This window comes from Bison bison, unplaced genomic scaffold (genome assembly GCF_000754665.1).
Source record: "Bison bison bison isolate TAMUID 2011002044 unplaced genomic scaffold, Bison_UMD1.0 scf7180017864299, whole genome shotgun sequence".
NCBI classification, from domain to species: domain Eukaryota; kingdom Metazoa; phylum Chordata; class Mammalia; order Artiodactyla; family Bovidae; genus Bison; species Bison bison.
In genome coordinates this window covers 3149690-3165437 of record NW_011494871.1, presented here as the reverse complement: position 1 = coordinate 3165437, position 15748 = coordinate 3149690, and the positions used below count along the sequence as shown (strand labels likewise).

General features: G+C 43.6%; 1 protein-coding gene across 1 annotated transcript in view; it reads right to left on the bottom strand.

The window, feature by feature from the left end:
* Positions 1 to 15748, bottom strand: part of ATP8A2 (ATPase, aminophospholipid transporter, class I, type 8A, member 2) — a 452578-nt gene that overhangs the window by 58622 nt on the left and 378208 nt on the right. Inside the window, exon 34 of the mRNA XM_010851206.1 lies at positions 3326 to 3414. Within this exon, the coding sequence (XP_010849508.1) occupies positions 3326 to 3414 (89 nt within the window). The remainder of the gene's footprint in view (positions 1 to 3325; positions 3415 to 15748) is intronic.

Below are 15748 nucleotides of genomic sequence, written 5' to 3'. Positions count from 1 at the left end.
ATCTGGAGGAATCAACCTACCTGACCTCAGGCTCTACTACAAAGCCACAGTCATAAAGACAGTATGGTACTGGCACAAAGACAGAAATATAGATCAATGGAACAAAATAGAAAGCCCAGAGATAAATCCACGCACATATGGACACCTTATCTTTGACAAAGGAGGCAAGAATATACAATGGATTAAAGACAATCTCTTTAACAAATGGTGCTGGGAAAAGTGGTCAACCACTTGTAAAAGAATGAAACTAGAGCACTTTCTAACACCATACACAAAAATAAACTCAAAATGGATTAAAGATCTAAACGTAAGACCAGAAACTATAAAACTCCTAGAGGAGAACATAGGCAAAACACTCTCAGACATACATCACAGCAGGATCCTCTATGACCCACCTCCCAGAATATTGGAAATAAAAGCAAAAATAAACAAATGGGACCTAATTAAACTAAAAGCTTCTGCACAACAAAGGAAATTATAAGCAAGGTGAAAAGACAACCTTCACAATGGGAGAAAATAATAGCAAATGAAGCAACTGACAAACAACTAATCTCAAAAATATACAAGCAACTCCTACAGCTCAATTCCAGAAAAATAAATGACCCAATCAAAAATGGGCCAAAGAACTAAATAGACATTTCTCCAAAGAAGACATACAGATGGCTAACAAACACATGAAAAGATGCTCAACATCACTCATCAGAGAAACGCAAATCAAAACCACTATGAGGTACCATTTCATGCCAGTCAGAATGGCTGCGATCCAAAAGTCTACAAGCAATAAATGCTGGAGAGGGTGTGGAGAAAAGGGAACCCTCTTACACTGTTGGTGGGAATGCAAACTAGTACAGCCACTATGGAGAACAGTGTGGAGATTCCTTAAAAAACTGGAAATAGAACTGCCTTATGATCCAGCAATCCCACTGCTGGGCATACACACTGAGGAAACCAGAATTGAAAGAGACACATGTACCCCAATGTTCGTCGCAGCACTGTTTATAATAGCCAGGACGTGGAAGCAACCTAGATGTCCATCAGCAGATGAATGGATAATAAAGCTGTTTTACATATACACAATGGAGTATTACTCAGCCATTAAAAAGAATACATTTGAATCAGTCTAATGAGGTGGATGAAACTGGAGCCTATTATACAGAGTGAAGTAAGCCAGAAAGAAAAACACCAATACAGTATACTAACGCATATATATGGAATTTAGAAAGATGGTAACAATAACCCTGTATACGAGACAGCAAAAGAGACACTGATGTATAGGGCAGTCTTTTGGACTCTGTGGGAGAGGGAGAGGGTGGGATGATTTGGGAGAATGGCATTGAAATACGTATAATATCATATATGGAACGAGTCACCAGTCCGGGTTCGATGCACGATACTGGATGCTTGGGGCTGGTGCACTGGGATGACCCAGAGGGATGGTATGGGGAGGGAGGAGGGAGGAGGGTTCAGGATGGGGAACACATGTATTCCTGTGGCAGATTCATTTCGATATTTGGCAAAACCAATACAATATTTTAAAGTTTAAAAATAAAATAAAATTAAAAAAAAAAAGTCACTTTTTATTTCATAAAAAAATAAATTAAAAATTATGAACTAATAAAACTTTTTCATGACATTAATTTGATATTTGAATTAATAGAGACCAAGATTAATTTATAATCAAGTTACTAGTCTCAAACTATACACTAAAAAGTGATCTGATGTAATCAAGACCACATTCTATTTACCTAAAACTAACTTGATGATCTTGCAAAACTGAAGAAATTTGGCAAGGCAATATATCTTGCCATAATTGGGCTGTGTTATGAGCACAAGTCATAGAACTCAGATTTTCTTTCAGTTCATTTATTAGATTAAGAATACATCTTTCTTAGGTATCATAGTTTGATTTCCAAGGATTCCAATTCTATTTATAGAACACAGATTTAGCAGATAAAATGGACATAATGATAAAGTTTTTGAGAAATCAGTTATTTAATTTCCACTAACAGTTGTAAAACTTAGTGAAGAGAAGGAAAAAAGGAAAACACCCAAAATATGTGTTATAAAATCATCTCTCCCACCTTCTCTCTCTGTGGATCATTGGTTGTCAAGATAATGCCAAGATGAAGATTTTTTTCAAAATACATTCCTACCTCTCAGGTAGGAGCAGTTCTCATTGTGTGTGGGAGGAAGGGAGAGAGAAAAAGGAAATCTGATGTCTTCTGGAAGGTTTGGAATCAAGTCTCAATTCTCTACCTTAGAGATGCCAAATAATTATGCTTTGCCCAAAGTAATACCAATCCAGGAGTCTCAATTTTCAGGGAAGTTGGAAACAGAAGAAGTCATCAGGTCTAACCCTGACCTCAAAAATCAACCTGACCTCTTTTGCAGTATTCCTTCTTTTCCTTGCAGATGAAATAAAGTTTATTTTATCTTGGAACCTCGTAGCTTTTTTTCACATTGTAAAATAAGATAGTTAGAAAATAATATATTCTGAAACACAAAAATTGAGCATAAGTTATTTCCTATTGAACCTATGTGATAGTTTTGTCATTGTGATTAATCTTCTCATGACTTGTAAACTGACACTTCAGGAAAATTATATTTGAAGGGTTCTTACTGGGAATAATTTGGAAAAGCAAAGACTACTTGATTCTAAGCATTTGGTGATTTGAAATGACAAACATATACACACAAGTTCCCTTTAAGCATGGAGTTTAAAGCCAGACTATATTTGTGATCACTCAGCATTGATAAAAATCAATGAATTTTGAGGGTCTTGTCTAGTGATCCAGTGGTTAAGGATCTGCCTTGTAATACGGGGATGCTGGTTCAATCCCTGGCCAGGGAACTAAGATCCCACATGCCTGGAGGAGCTGAGTCCTTCCACTGCAACTACTGAGTACATCACAACTGCAGAGTTCATGCAACACAAAGATCCTGCATGATGTGATGAGGATCTCGTGTACCGCAACTAAGACCCGACACAGCTAATTAAAAAAAAAAAAAATCGATGAATTTTGAGTTATGCTTCTTAACCCTGGTGGAATGGATCTGTAGTCAGAAATTCTCCCTTATAATCCTATACAAGCAACACCTCTCTTGACCTTCACACAGCCTGATTCCTTTTCTACTATATTCTCATATCAAAGTGAAGCACAGGTTAAAAGAAAAAAAAAAAAACCAACATCTTTTATATCTGCAGGTGTCAGGAGACCGGTGACTTCAGAAATCTCACAGCATCTAACACCATACGGTGGGGCTTGCTGAAGACTAATGGAGGACACAGGACAAGACCTGGGGTATCACTTTATCTCTCACTTACGCTCTCCATGCCACATCTTCGATCAGACATGCAGTGGGAACCAGAAATAATCCCAGCCAGAAGTGTGCAGAGCTCAGAACCATGGTTGCCTGCAAAAACCAGAAGTGACACGTGCATTAACACTGCTGAGAGAGAGAAACGTAATTCAATCAGTAGAAAACGCCCCTTAAGCAAAAGAAGGTTATTAAATTCAATGAAAGCTGAAATATACACTCAGGAAGAATGTCAAGAACCAACTGGTGGCAAGAGCCCCTCACCATGATCTCCATCAGCTCTTGTCTCCATCCTGATAGGCTGACAAGTTTTGTCTCCCTCTTTTATAAAGCACTTCAAGCCCCTTCACAGCAACAGGAGTGGGAGTGGGAAAGGAAGCAGGATTAGACCAAGTCTCATAACCGAACCTGAGATGCGATCTCTCGATGCTGCCCACCCAGATTTACACTGCCTCTTTAAGTGTTACATGCTGTGTATATGTCCATATGCATTGATGCATATGATGGCTTTTGTATGTTCTGTTTTGGAATCTCCTCACCTTAAAAAAAAAAAAAAATTCCCGGGCCTCAAACACAGTGCATCACTCCAGGCCTTGATCCACTGAGACTATGGAGACCACCAACCACTGGACCCACCGTGAGATCACATGTCAGGAAAAACGCACGCGGAGGTCTCTCAGAGGGAGTGCACTGCAGTGTTCATAGCTCTTTGGCTATCTCTAGTTCCCATTTCTCATACAGAAAGCATAAACACAGAAGGAAAATTTAACTCCCCCACCCAGCCACAGCACCCCAAGCAAACCACAGGGAGGAGCTGAATTATCCAGGTTCTTTCTGCAGGTCCCACCTTCCTCCTCTAAACCTATCCCAGGTTGATGGAGCAGCAGAAGGCGGGCTTGTTAAAGCTACATTTCTGGGACTGCTACATCCTGGATCATTACCGGCTGGTATATTTATCAAAGAATACAGGTCATTTAAAAATAACATCTTATAGAAATGACAGCTATGTGATGGACTGGACATGTTAGCTAGTGCTGTGATGATAATCATTTTCCAAGACGTAAGTGGATCAAATCAACATGCTGTATGTACCCCTTAAACATACGATGTTAGATGTCAACTATGTCTCAATAAAGCTGGGAACTGCTTTTTGAGAAAAGTAAAAATAACATTTGGTGACAATCATGTATGTGCTGTTTAAAGTGGGTTCTGAAACATCAGTAAGAACTCTCATGGCTGAGGGAAATGAGGAAAATAATCTTTGAACCCAGTTGACAAAGGTTATGTGGGGATTTGGAAATATGGTTTTGTTGCTGGTTTTTAAAACTTGGAGCTGTTAAAACATGTCATGGAAATAACTGATTTTAAGGGTGTGTCTCCAGAAAGATTTTCTAGTGTCTTGATTTTCACATATTGACTAAGTTCGAGGTACTGAAATCTTTGGCAAGGGCGCAGCTATTGGTATTGAAATTGAGATTTAGTTAGATTGTTCTTACTCTCTTCAGTTCAGTTCAGTTCAGTTCAGTTGCTCAGTCGTGTCTGACTCTTTGCGACCCCATGAACTGCAGCATGCCAGGCCTCCCTATCCATCACCAACTCCCGGAGTTCACTCAGACTCATGTCCATCGAGTCAGTGATGCCATCCAGCCACCCATCCTCTGTCTTCCCCTTCTCCTCCTGCCCCCAATCCCTCCCAGCATCAGAGTCTTTCCCAATGAGTCAACTCGTCACATAAGGTGGCCAAAGTACTGGAGTTTCAGCTTCAGCATCATTCCCTCCAAAGAAATCCCCGGGCTGATCTCTTTCAGAATGGACTGGTTGGATCTCCTTGCAGTCCAAGGGACTCTCAAGAGTCTTCTCCAACACCACAGTTCAAAAGCATCAATTCTTCGGCACTCAGCTTTCTTCACAGACCAACTCTCACATCTATACATGACCACTGGAAAAACCATAACCTTGACTAGACGGACCTTTGTTGGCAAAGTAATGTCTCTGCTTTTCAATATGCTGTCTAGGTTGGTCATAACTTTTCTTCCAAGGACTTATTCTCTTAGCATTAAAAAAAAAGGTTTATTAAACTGGACTAGGTGACAAATGGCATTACTTACTCCCTTCTCCCCACTCACATACACTACTGAGTGAGGCATCCTTTTGATGTGCTAACAGCCCCACTGGGAGGAAGTCACCCTCAGTTAACACATCTTTAGCCAGTGAGGACTCGGGTTGGGTGCCAAACGCATGGGCTTCCCTGGCTGCTCAGTGGTGAAGAATCCACCCGCCAATGCAAGAGATTCCAGTTTGATCCCTGAGCCAGGAAGAGTCCCTGGAGAAGGAAATGGCAACCCACTCCAGTATTCTTGCCTGCAAAATCCTATGGACAGAGGAGCCTGGTGGGTTACAGTCCATGGGGTCACAAAGAGTTGGACAAGACTGAGCACACAGGCCAAATGCAGAGGAACCTCTTGCAGTAAATTAGAGGAAAGTGAGGCTTGGGCGTGAAGCTACTTGATAATGAAGCCACAGCTGGTGAGAGCCCAGAGAAGGTAGAGCTGGTCTAAATGTAATATAGCACAGCATCGCATCTGGACAGATCAGGGATGCCGTGAAACAAGTGGCCAGGGATTAGAGCACGCAGAAACTTCTGTGGGGTCCTCATCACACACACACAATGTCCATGGTGCTCAGGTCCAGCCACCCATGGACATGGTGACAGACGAGAGAAGGTTCTAGAAATGAGGCTGGAGGAGCCTGAGTTGGGCGAGGTCAGTCTGTGTTTCCTGTTGTGGGGTGGATTCTGGACGCCGTGATAGCCATGGAGGAGGCAACCATGGCAGTTGCTCCCCTGCCTGGAGGAGGAGACCAAGATTGCCTGGTGCATCACCGAGGGCCAGGACTTGCCATAAAGCGTCCTTCCCAGTCCTTTTCTACAGAAAAAAATCAACACTGCAACCTCCGCAGGGACCCAACTCCCTCCCTAGGTGTGAGGTGTGAGGGGCTTCCTTTGGGAGGGACCTGGTGAGGTACCATCTCTCCATGAATGAAGAGGTAGACAACAGGAACCAGGTAATTAATACGATGTGTGTGCTGACACAAATATCCCAAACGGGACGTCCTTCATCTCACAGCAAAGTCCTCAGCAATCACTCCTTTGGGCATTTAGAGTATCTTTAAAACTCCAAGTGTGACCTGAAAGACATGTATATTCTAAATTAGAATGAAAACCACCTGATAAAAAGGTCATATTTTCCTGGATCTTCATTCTCGCCTGAAGATTTGAAAAATGGATCATTCCATATTGGTAAAACCAGAGTGTTCAAATACATATGAACTTGGAGATGCAGTGAATGCTACAGGATATGTCCTGGGGCCTCCAGGGTATGTGTGTCTCCCTCATCCGCTGTCAGAGGTGTTTCATGGAGAGAGAAATTAATTAAGGAGAGTGGACTTAACAGTCGAGAATACATGTCTGGTGTGGAGACTATTTACACATTAGATAACCAGTCCCTGAGGTGGGAGCTTAGAGGGGCAGGAGCAGGCGTTGTTAGGGGGACACAGAGGGGCCGTGGGTCACCAGGCTTCAATCACACGACAGTTTCGCTGATTCAGGTTTCAGGTGGATCCTACCTGGATCAAGGTTTCCATATTTCCAACCCACTGGATCTCTTAGGGGTGCTTCTCGATCTGGATTTCAGAATGGACACAGAAGGGACAAGAAGGATTCCCCTTTGGGACAGGACCACCGTCGTCTTCTCCTCCATGAGTTACCACGAGCATTTGCTGGGGGTGGAGGGGCAGAGTCCTCGCCCCTGGGCAGCAGCCTCGGGATACCAACTCTTGCTGTCCTGGGTGATTTCTCAGCAGTTGAGCGGGTGGACAGAGCAAGGACTTCAGGTTCACACAGAGCTGGGAGGGAGCTGTGCCTCTAAGCTTTAGATGGTGACACCTGCATGGGGCCACTGCCCTCTGCCTGCCTCAGTTTCCCCTAAGCAGCCACGACCAGGACAGTGGAAGCTCTTCCCTTCGAGGGGCTGTGGTACCCAGCTCACTGTCAGCTGTACTCACAGACGATCCATGCCACCAAAGCCCCAAGCAAACCTTAAAAAATAAGCCTGTACTCCTCCCTTCCTTGAAGTCTTCCTAGCTCTCCCAACCCCCAAACATCTGATCTGGAAACAGCTCTGCCTGTAAGATGACTTAGAGCCGCCAGTGAGCTCAGGGCTGGAGCGGGGCACCGTGTCTGAGCCCCCGCCCGCCCTCTGGCTGCACTCCAGCCCTCTGCTGCCTTCCTGGAGCAGAGCAGCCCGGGACCCTCGATGAGACATTTTCTCCACTGTTTTCTTTACCTCTGACAACTGCAACTGAAACTGAGCAGCAGCCCGCAGCCCCCTAGGGAGCTCTTCTGCAGTTTTTTCCTCTCTCTCTCACTCTTGCTGTTACTTTTTACAGCTCCTCCAACCAAAGTTCAGATTGCTATTTTTTTAAGAGAAAAAAAAAAGAGTCTTGGGAAGAAAAGATTTGACTTCATAAACAGTTCATGATAAACTGAGAATAGCAAATGACCCATCCCAAGGACCAGATTGAGAAATGAAAACTATGCTTTCTACTTTTAAAGTAAATTTATTTCTTGAAGCTAGAAACTTCACAGCAACAACTTTTCTGCCTTCCCTTCTCCAAGGTTTTGGAGCACTTGGTACGTACCAACCTCAAGGTCCCTTTGTAGAGACTTGGGGAAGGAGGAGGGCTATCCATGCCTCCAGGGCCTCATCTCCACCCATTCACAATGTGTGTTGCGGGCACCTTCTCATCTCCATGGACACACTGCTGTATGTACACAAGAATCCACCAACACACCCTGCACCAGCTCCAAATTCCCCACAAGGGCTTCCCAAATAATAGACGTGTACTAGCAGCTGAAATTAGTAATGGAAGGAAATGGCAACCCACTCCAGTATCCTTGCCTGGAGAATCCCAGGGACGGGGGAGCCTGGTGGGCTGCCATCTATGGGGTCGCACAGAGTTGGACATGACTGAAGCGACTTAGCAGCAGGGAAGCCTGGTGTGCTGCAGTCCGTGGGGGTTGCAAAGAATCAGACGCGACTGAGCATCTGAAACTGAACTGACTGAGTAACCGAAAATCAACCCTCCCACCTCCCCACTCCTCTCCTAGCATTTCCTACTTTCATTAGGTAACACCACCTGCCTCAGGCTTGTGTAAGAGACGGGTTTGATTTCTGCTTCTCTTCTTTTATATTAAACCTCTCTTCCTGGGCACTCCCACATATATTGTTTCCAAGCCCTACAAAAACCCCCTGCAAGAGATACATTAATTGTTCCCATTTTACAGATGAGGCAACTAAGGCTCAGGGCCAATTCAAGGTCACTTGTAAGGGGCTAAGTCAGGATCTGAACCCAGGTCTCTCTGACTCTAGTGCCAGGGCTTCTCCTGTGGTCTGAGATCCATATTCTCAACAGACAGTGGCTTTAATGGCTCCTCATAATTTTCTAGTATTTTCTTTACCATTTTGCTAGCATTTCAATAACTTTTATTTTAATAAATTGCAAGCCTTTAGATATGTATAATCCAGCTGAAAGTTTTAGCTCAGAAGTCCTACTCTATTGCAACTTTTCTGACCTTGTCTTTTTCCATTCTGCTTACAATGCAACATTTTTCAATGATGGATTTAATAACTGGGCTATTTCAAGGGAATGTCATTGTTCCAGAGGGTGATGCAATGTGCTGACCCAGTAAGAAGGCGTGCATTGTCTCAATTAACAGACAACAGAGTGGTATGTCCATAAAAACTAGACTCCAGTACTGGAGCAGCTGTGGATCTGAGTGGGTCTCACGGTTCTTACTATTTCTCAGTAGGACAAGTCTTACTAAGGTTGGTACCTGTGAAGCAAAACCAACGTCTTAGTCTTCAAAGCATCTTGGCTGGCATCAACAGGTTAGGAAACAATCATTTTTATAAAAAGGTCTTTGATGACAAAGGTTCATATAGTCAAAGCTATGATTTTTTTCCAGTAGTCATGTATGGATGTCAGAGTTGGACCATAAAGAAGGCCAAGTGTCAAAGAATTGATGCTTTCAAACTGTGGTGCTGGAGAAAACTCTCGAGAGTCCCTTTGACAGCAAGGAGATCAAACCAGTCAATCCTAAAGGAAATCAACCCTGAATATTCATGGGAAGGACTAAGTGCTGAAGCTGAAGCTCCAATACTTCGGCCACTTGATGCGATGAGCTGACTCACTGGAAAAGACCAGTGATGCTGGGAAAGATTGAAGGCAGGAGAAGAAGGGGGCGACAGAGGATGAGATAGTCGGATGGCATCACTGACTCAATGGACATGAGTTTGAGCAGGCTCTGGGAGATGGTGAAGAACAGGGAAGCCTGGTGTGCTGCAGTCCATGGGGTCACAAAAAGTCAGACATGACTTAGCAACGGAACAACAACAATTTAAAAGTGGAAAAGAGGCTACCAGTGGATAGCTCAATTGTTCTCTAGAGATTCCAGCTTCTAGACACTTAGCCTTAGCTATACCAAAGATCTCAGGACTCTGAGACTCTGCAGAGGGACAAAACCTCCCATGCAGTGGACCATGGACCATCTCAAACAGGCTCTATATTCAAGCCACTCACCTGCAGGCAAAGGCTCACGGTCCTCTAAGCCTAGCTAACAGAGTACCCCCACCCACTGCTCAGACCCTGCCCCTCAGATGCAACCCCAGCGACTGGGGGCCTGGATGTGCAGAATCTCAGCAACAGAGCTAGAGACCCAGAGGTTAGGAGTCCTGCAAATCCATGGGGGAGGAGCTCGTCCAGATGCAAACATCCAGTTCCACCTGCTTCGAGCCTCAGACATACGTCACTTCTGGGTGGATCGGGGACCTCTGGGTGAAAGGCAAAACTTAACACTTATGGAAGAAAAGGCGGGAGAGTCCCTGATTAGCTTTTAGAAAATTTGATATGAAACAGCAAAAACTATGCAGAGAAATGGATGAGCATGCATTAAAATGGAAGACTTGCACTAAAGCACAACATAACAGAGTTTAAAGAAAAGCCACAGGCTAAGAGGTTTCCAATGGGCATTCCAATCCCAGTTATACATTTGCTCTGGTTATACGTATACATGCTCACAACCAGATACAGAAATCTGTGCAGAAATGTTCATTACAGCATTTTTGGTGATTGAACTTCACCAGAAGTCAAAACCTTAAATATTTGTCAATAGGAGGAGAAATGTATTCTGGCATATTTATATGGGGGATTCCCTGATGACTCAGTGGGTAAAGAATCTGCCTGCCTATGCAGGAGACAAGGGTTTGATCCCTAGGTCGGGAAGATTCCCTGGAGAAGGAAATGGCAACCCACTCCAGTATTCTTGCCTGGGAAATTTCATGGACAGAGGAGCCTGGTGGGCTACAGTCCTTGGGGTTGCAGAGAGTTGGACACGACTGAGCGCACACACATATTTATATAACTGAAAACAGGACTAAAATGAGTCAGCTACATATGCATCACTATAGATAATCCTCAAAAACCAGTCTTGGAAAAAACCAAAGCAATCCAGGGTTGAGGGGAAGAGTATATATCATACAATCTATATAAAGTTCCAAAACCCTGCAAAAATCAACATTGCCCATTGTTTATATTTTCTACATACATATTACCTGCGTGAGAATAGTAAACATGAAAGCAATGAGAATACTTCTAGCTCAAGAGGAATGCGACAGGGAGTTCCACGAGGAGGACGCAACAGCATGGCTAACATTTTCTTTTCGAAAAGATACGAAGCAAGTGGCATGTCAATATTCAATATTCAACTAAGCTGGGGGTTTGACTCCACATCCTTTGTCTCTCCATGTGAGATCTGACACCAGGTTGAAAAATTCCACAGAAAGAGGGTCTCTGAAATAGCCAGGGGGACAAAGGTGAGCCTTGACTGGTCAGAGGGCAACAGAGAGGGTAGGCAGGGAGAAGAAGGTGCCTGTAAGGAAGGGCAGGTGGAACCACAGGTCCTGAGGCTGAATGAGGTGGACTTTCAGAAAGTTCCGGTTTTGCAGAGAACTTGGAGCTCCCAGTAATGACCACCACTTGGAGATGGATGAGGAAGGTCATGATGACAAGGAAAGAGCCTACTGTGTGCTCAGTCCTTACCCAGTCAGCTTCCCCCATCGTCCCTGCATCCAGGTAAGACGGGCGCTATGGCAACTCCCAGCTTACAGATGAGGTCCTCTGTATTCTATTACAAGTTAATCACTACCGTTGCCTATAAGCCATTCAAAAGGCCTAGCTCTGGGAACTCTGCCTCTTGGGTAATGAGCATTAAGTTAAAATACCTTTGTTTAGGTCACAGGAAATATCCTGACCAGACCCACCTGTGGACGACTGTGGGCAAGAAGAAATTAATACATCCCCTCTGGAGTCTAGCCGGAACCAGGAAATGTTTGACATTACTCCTTCCCCTTTTAGTATAAAACAGGCCTGAATTCTAACTCTAGGAAGATAGTTTTCCAGTCCACCATCTTCTTGGTCTGCTGGCTTTCGAAATAAAGTCGTTGTTCTTTGTCCCAACGACTCCTCTCTGGATTTACTGGCCTGTTGTGAGGTGAGCAGTGTGCACTTGGCCTTGGTTACAAACCCAGCCATCTAACCCCAGGGCTATGCCTTCTCACAGGAGAGGTGGGCTAGCTCTATTTATTCAGAGGCTCGTTTGTACCCAGGGATGGGTGAATCTGTGGAAATATATGAGATCACAAGGAAAGGGAATACTGGGTGGGGAAAGGCTTGAGATTACCATCTGAGTGATTCCTACACTAGCAGGTGGGGCGCTGGAGGAGGAACCAGGACTCAGTGAAGCCTCAGGGGAGGGCGTCCAGGATGGAGCTAGGTTCTGAGGTGAGGAGATTTTAGGGACAATGAGGGGGAGGATGATGGGGGTCAGGGTACAGCGAAAGCATGAGGAAATGCGGGGAAGGACGGAGAGCCGGATGGAGCTTGTCCAGCAAGATGAGATGGCAGCAGGGGGATGGGATAGAAGAGAAAAGAACTTGGGAGGTAAAATGAAAGTGAAGTGAAAGTGAAAGTCGCTCAGTCGTGCCCGACTCTTTTCGACCCCATGGACTACAGTCCATGGAATTCTCCAGGCCAGAATAAGGGTTTCTCTCATAGCTCAGTCGGTAAAGAATCTGCCTACAATGCAGGAGACCTGGGTTCAATTCCTGGGTCGGGAAGATGCCCTGGAGAAGAAAATGGCCATCCACTCCAGTATTCTTGCCTGGAAAATCCCATGGACAGAGGAGCCTGGCGGGCTACAGTCCATGGGGTCGCAAGAGTTGGACACGACTTAGCGACTAAACCACTACCAGCCGGTGCCCTTCTCCAGAGGATCTTCTCAACCCAGGGATCAAACCCAGGTCTCCCACATTGCAGGCGGATTCTTTACCAGCAGAGCCACCAGGAAAGCCCAAGAATACTGGAGTGGGTAGCATATCCCTTCTCCAGGGGATCTTCCTGACCCAGGAATCGAACCGGGGTCTCCTGCATCATAGTCGGATTCTTTACCAACTGAGCTACCAGGGAAGCCCTGAGGTAAAATAATCAAGAGGCCAGGGTGGGAGAATGGTCCCAGCAGAGTGCAGAGAGGGGATGGGGTGGAAGGTGTGACTTGGAAAGTTCAAGGGCCAGTGTCAACTCAGAGGTGCTAAGGGCAACTTTCCAAGACCCCAGACACACACGGCACTTCGCAATTGTCAAGAAACAACCCTCCAGCTCCTCCAATGAATAACAACACTGAACGAAAGCCTATCTCCTCCCAAGTCTTTCCTCGGGCTCCCAGGCTCCAGATGACTTGGGAAAAGGAGCAGGAGATCCATCACACATCCTGTTTCACCTCTGTCCCGTTACAACTATAATTCAGATGAAACACGCACACACGTCTATGCGCGAAAGTTAGCATCACATCCCGGAATATGAAATACTACACATGTGCCACGGGGCTAATTTACAGTTACTGTGGGATCCACAACTGTGTAATTTCCTGGCTTTGGTCTGTATGGTTTTTCAGACTCAACGTTTTATTAACTTTTTCTTTAACCCAGCTATCTGTTTTTGGCTAGTATTCCCCATCGTACACGCGTGCATATTTCTAAGCTGAATATCATGTTGTAAAGGTCTGTCTATTTCCTCTCATCTCTCTCAGTCCATCTGTATTTTTATGTTTAACCTCCTGGGTCTTCACCTTTTTTTGGCTCTGTAAATTTAATTAATGTAGTTTTGACTTTCTTTACCAGGTCACTGCTGAAAATTTACATAAAACAGATGCAATTTTTTCCATCGCACTCTAATAGAAACATATCAGCCATGTTTCCCTTTCCCATATATTTCATTTTATCTCAATATAGTTTCCCGAGTTTAAAAATTCATAGATGCAATAGCACATGAATGCTTTTGACTGATTCTTCTATAGATAGCCTACTACATTTCAGCATCTTCTCACGTTAGAACTGGGCTGTCATGTACATAACATATGATAGCATTTGCTCTTCATAAAATCATCTAGACTTTCTTTTCTTCTTTAAGAGTTCAATACAAATATTATATATATATAATATACATATTATACATATATACATATATATATATACATATACATATACATACATATACATATTCTTTTCCATTATGCTTTATCACAGGACATTGAATAGAATTCCCTGTGCTGCACAGTAGGACCTTGCTGTTGAACCATCCTATAGACAGTGGTTTGCACCTGCTAATCCGACACTCCCCGTCCGTTCCTCCCCTACCTCCTTGGCAACCACAGGTTTGTTCTCTACATCTGTGGGTCTGACAGGTTTGTTCTCTACGTCTGTGGATCTGTTTCTGCTTTGTAGATAGCTTCACTTGTATTGTATTTGAGATGCCAAATACAAGTGACATCATACCACATCAAGTGGTATTTTAGACCTTCTTTTCTTTTGTCTTTGTCCCCTTAATATTGTTGAAGGCACTGCGGGATTTCTTTTCTTTCATAGAGATTTCTTATATTAATTTTGGAGAAATGAAGATGCTTTCAGAGGAGAAACAAAATTCAATAATTATCCCTCTTTCTCATTTTTAAAAAACAAAACAAAACAAAAATCAAGTTACTTTGAGGCACTGTTTAAAAAAAAATTCCTAGCTGATTGTGTGAATGAATTCTACTAATGCATTTGAGATTTTGAATAATACAATGTTTATTCCAAAGATCCATTTTGCTTTTTCTCAAACTTTTACTTGTTTATTCATTACGGAAATTCATGCCCATGATATACAATTTTATGTCTCCTTTATTTTTCTTTTCTTTAAAAACATTTATTAGCAACCTATCACTATTCTTTTGTTCTCCATATTAACTACCTGCTTTCTCCCTAGCACAAATGTTTATATGTTTACCTCCAGAAAACACAACACATATACTACAGTCTCAGAAAAAAACAAAAAAACAAAAAATTCGTTATCAACTCTAAGGCAGTAATAGTTGAACATACATCTTTGCCTGTAATTCTTTCTATTGAAATCCACTCAGTTGTGTCCGAACGTTTGTGAACCTGTGGACTATACAGTCCATGGAATTCTCCCGGTCACAATACTAGAGTGGGTAGCCTTTCGCTTCTCCAGGGAATCCTCCCAACCCGGGAATCGAACCCATGTCTCCTGCATTGTGGGCAGATTCTTTATCAGCTGAGCCACAAGGCAAGCCAAAGAATACTGGAGTGGGTAGCCTATCCCTTCTCCAGCAGATCTTCCCGACCCAGGAATCAAACTGGAGTCTCCTACATTGCAGGTGTATTCTTTACCAACTGAGCTATCAGGGAAGCCCTCTGAAATCCTTAACAGGCTATAAATAAGTTGGCAACAGACCTAACGGAAGAGAAAAATCGAAAAAGAAAAAAAAGTATTCTGAGTTCTATTCCACTTAGAGTCCCTATTTAAATACTTTTATTTCTAAATTTTTCTTCAATGAGTTTTTCTGGCTGAGGTGATTCTAATCATGCCATTCCTTTCTTTATGGCTCTTTAAATGATTTTATTTTTTAAACCAACAACAGTTACTGACATGCACTGACCAACGCAATTGAATTGTATGAGAAATCTGACTGAAGTCCATTACCCGCACAGAGGGTGCCTCAGAAACGCTTAACGTGGTTGTCTTCCGGCTAGCTTTCCACAGAGCTGTGCTAAGAAACAGCCGAGGCTCACTGATGGTCATCGCACAGATATTGAAACTGTCACCTAGAGCACTGTACGCTCTGGACTTCTCACTCACAGCGTCTCGGAAAGCAGGCCGAGGATGAGACAATAGTACAAGTACTGCTGGTGGAGCGGCTGGACAGAGGAATTTTAGGATGGCCAGAAATGGGCAGGAAGAAACAACTCTGTATTATCCC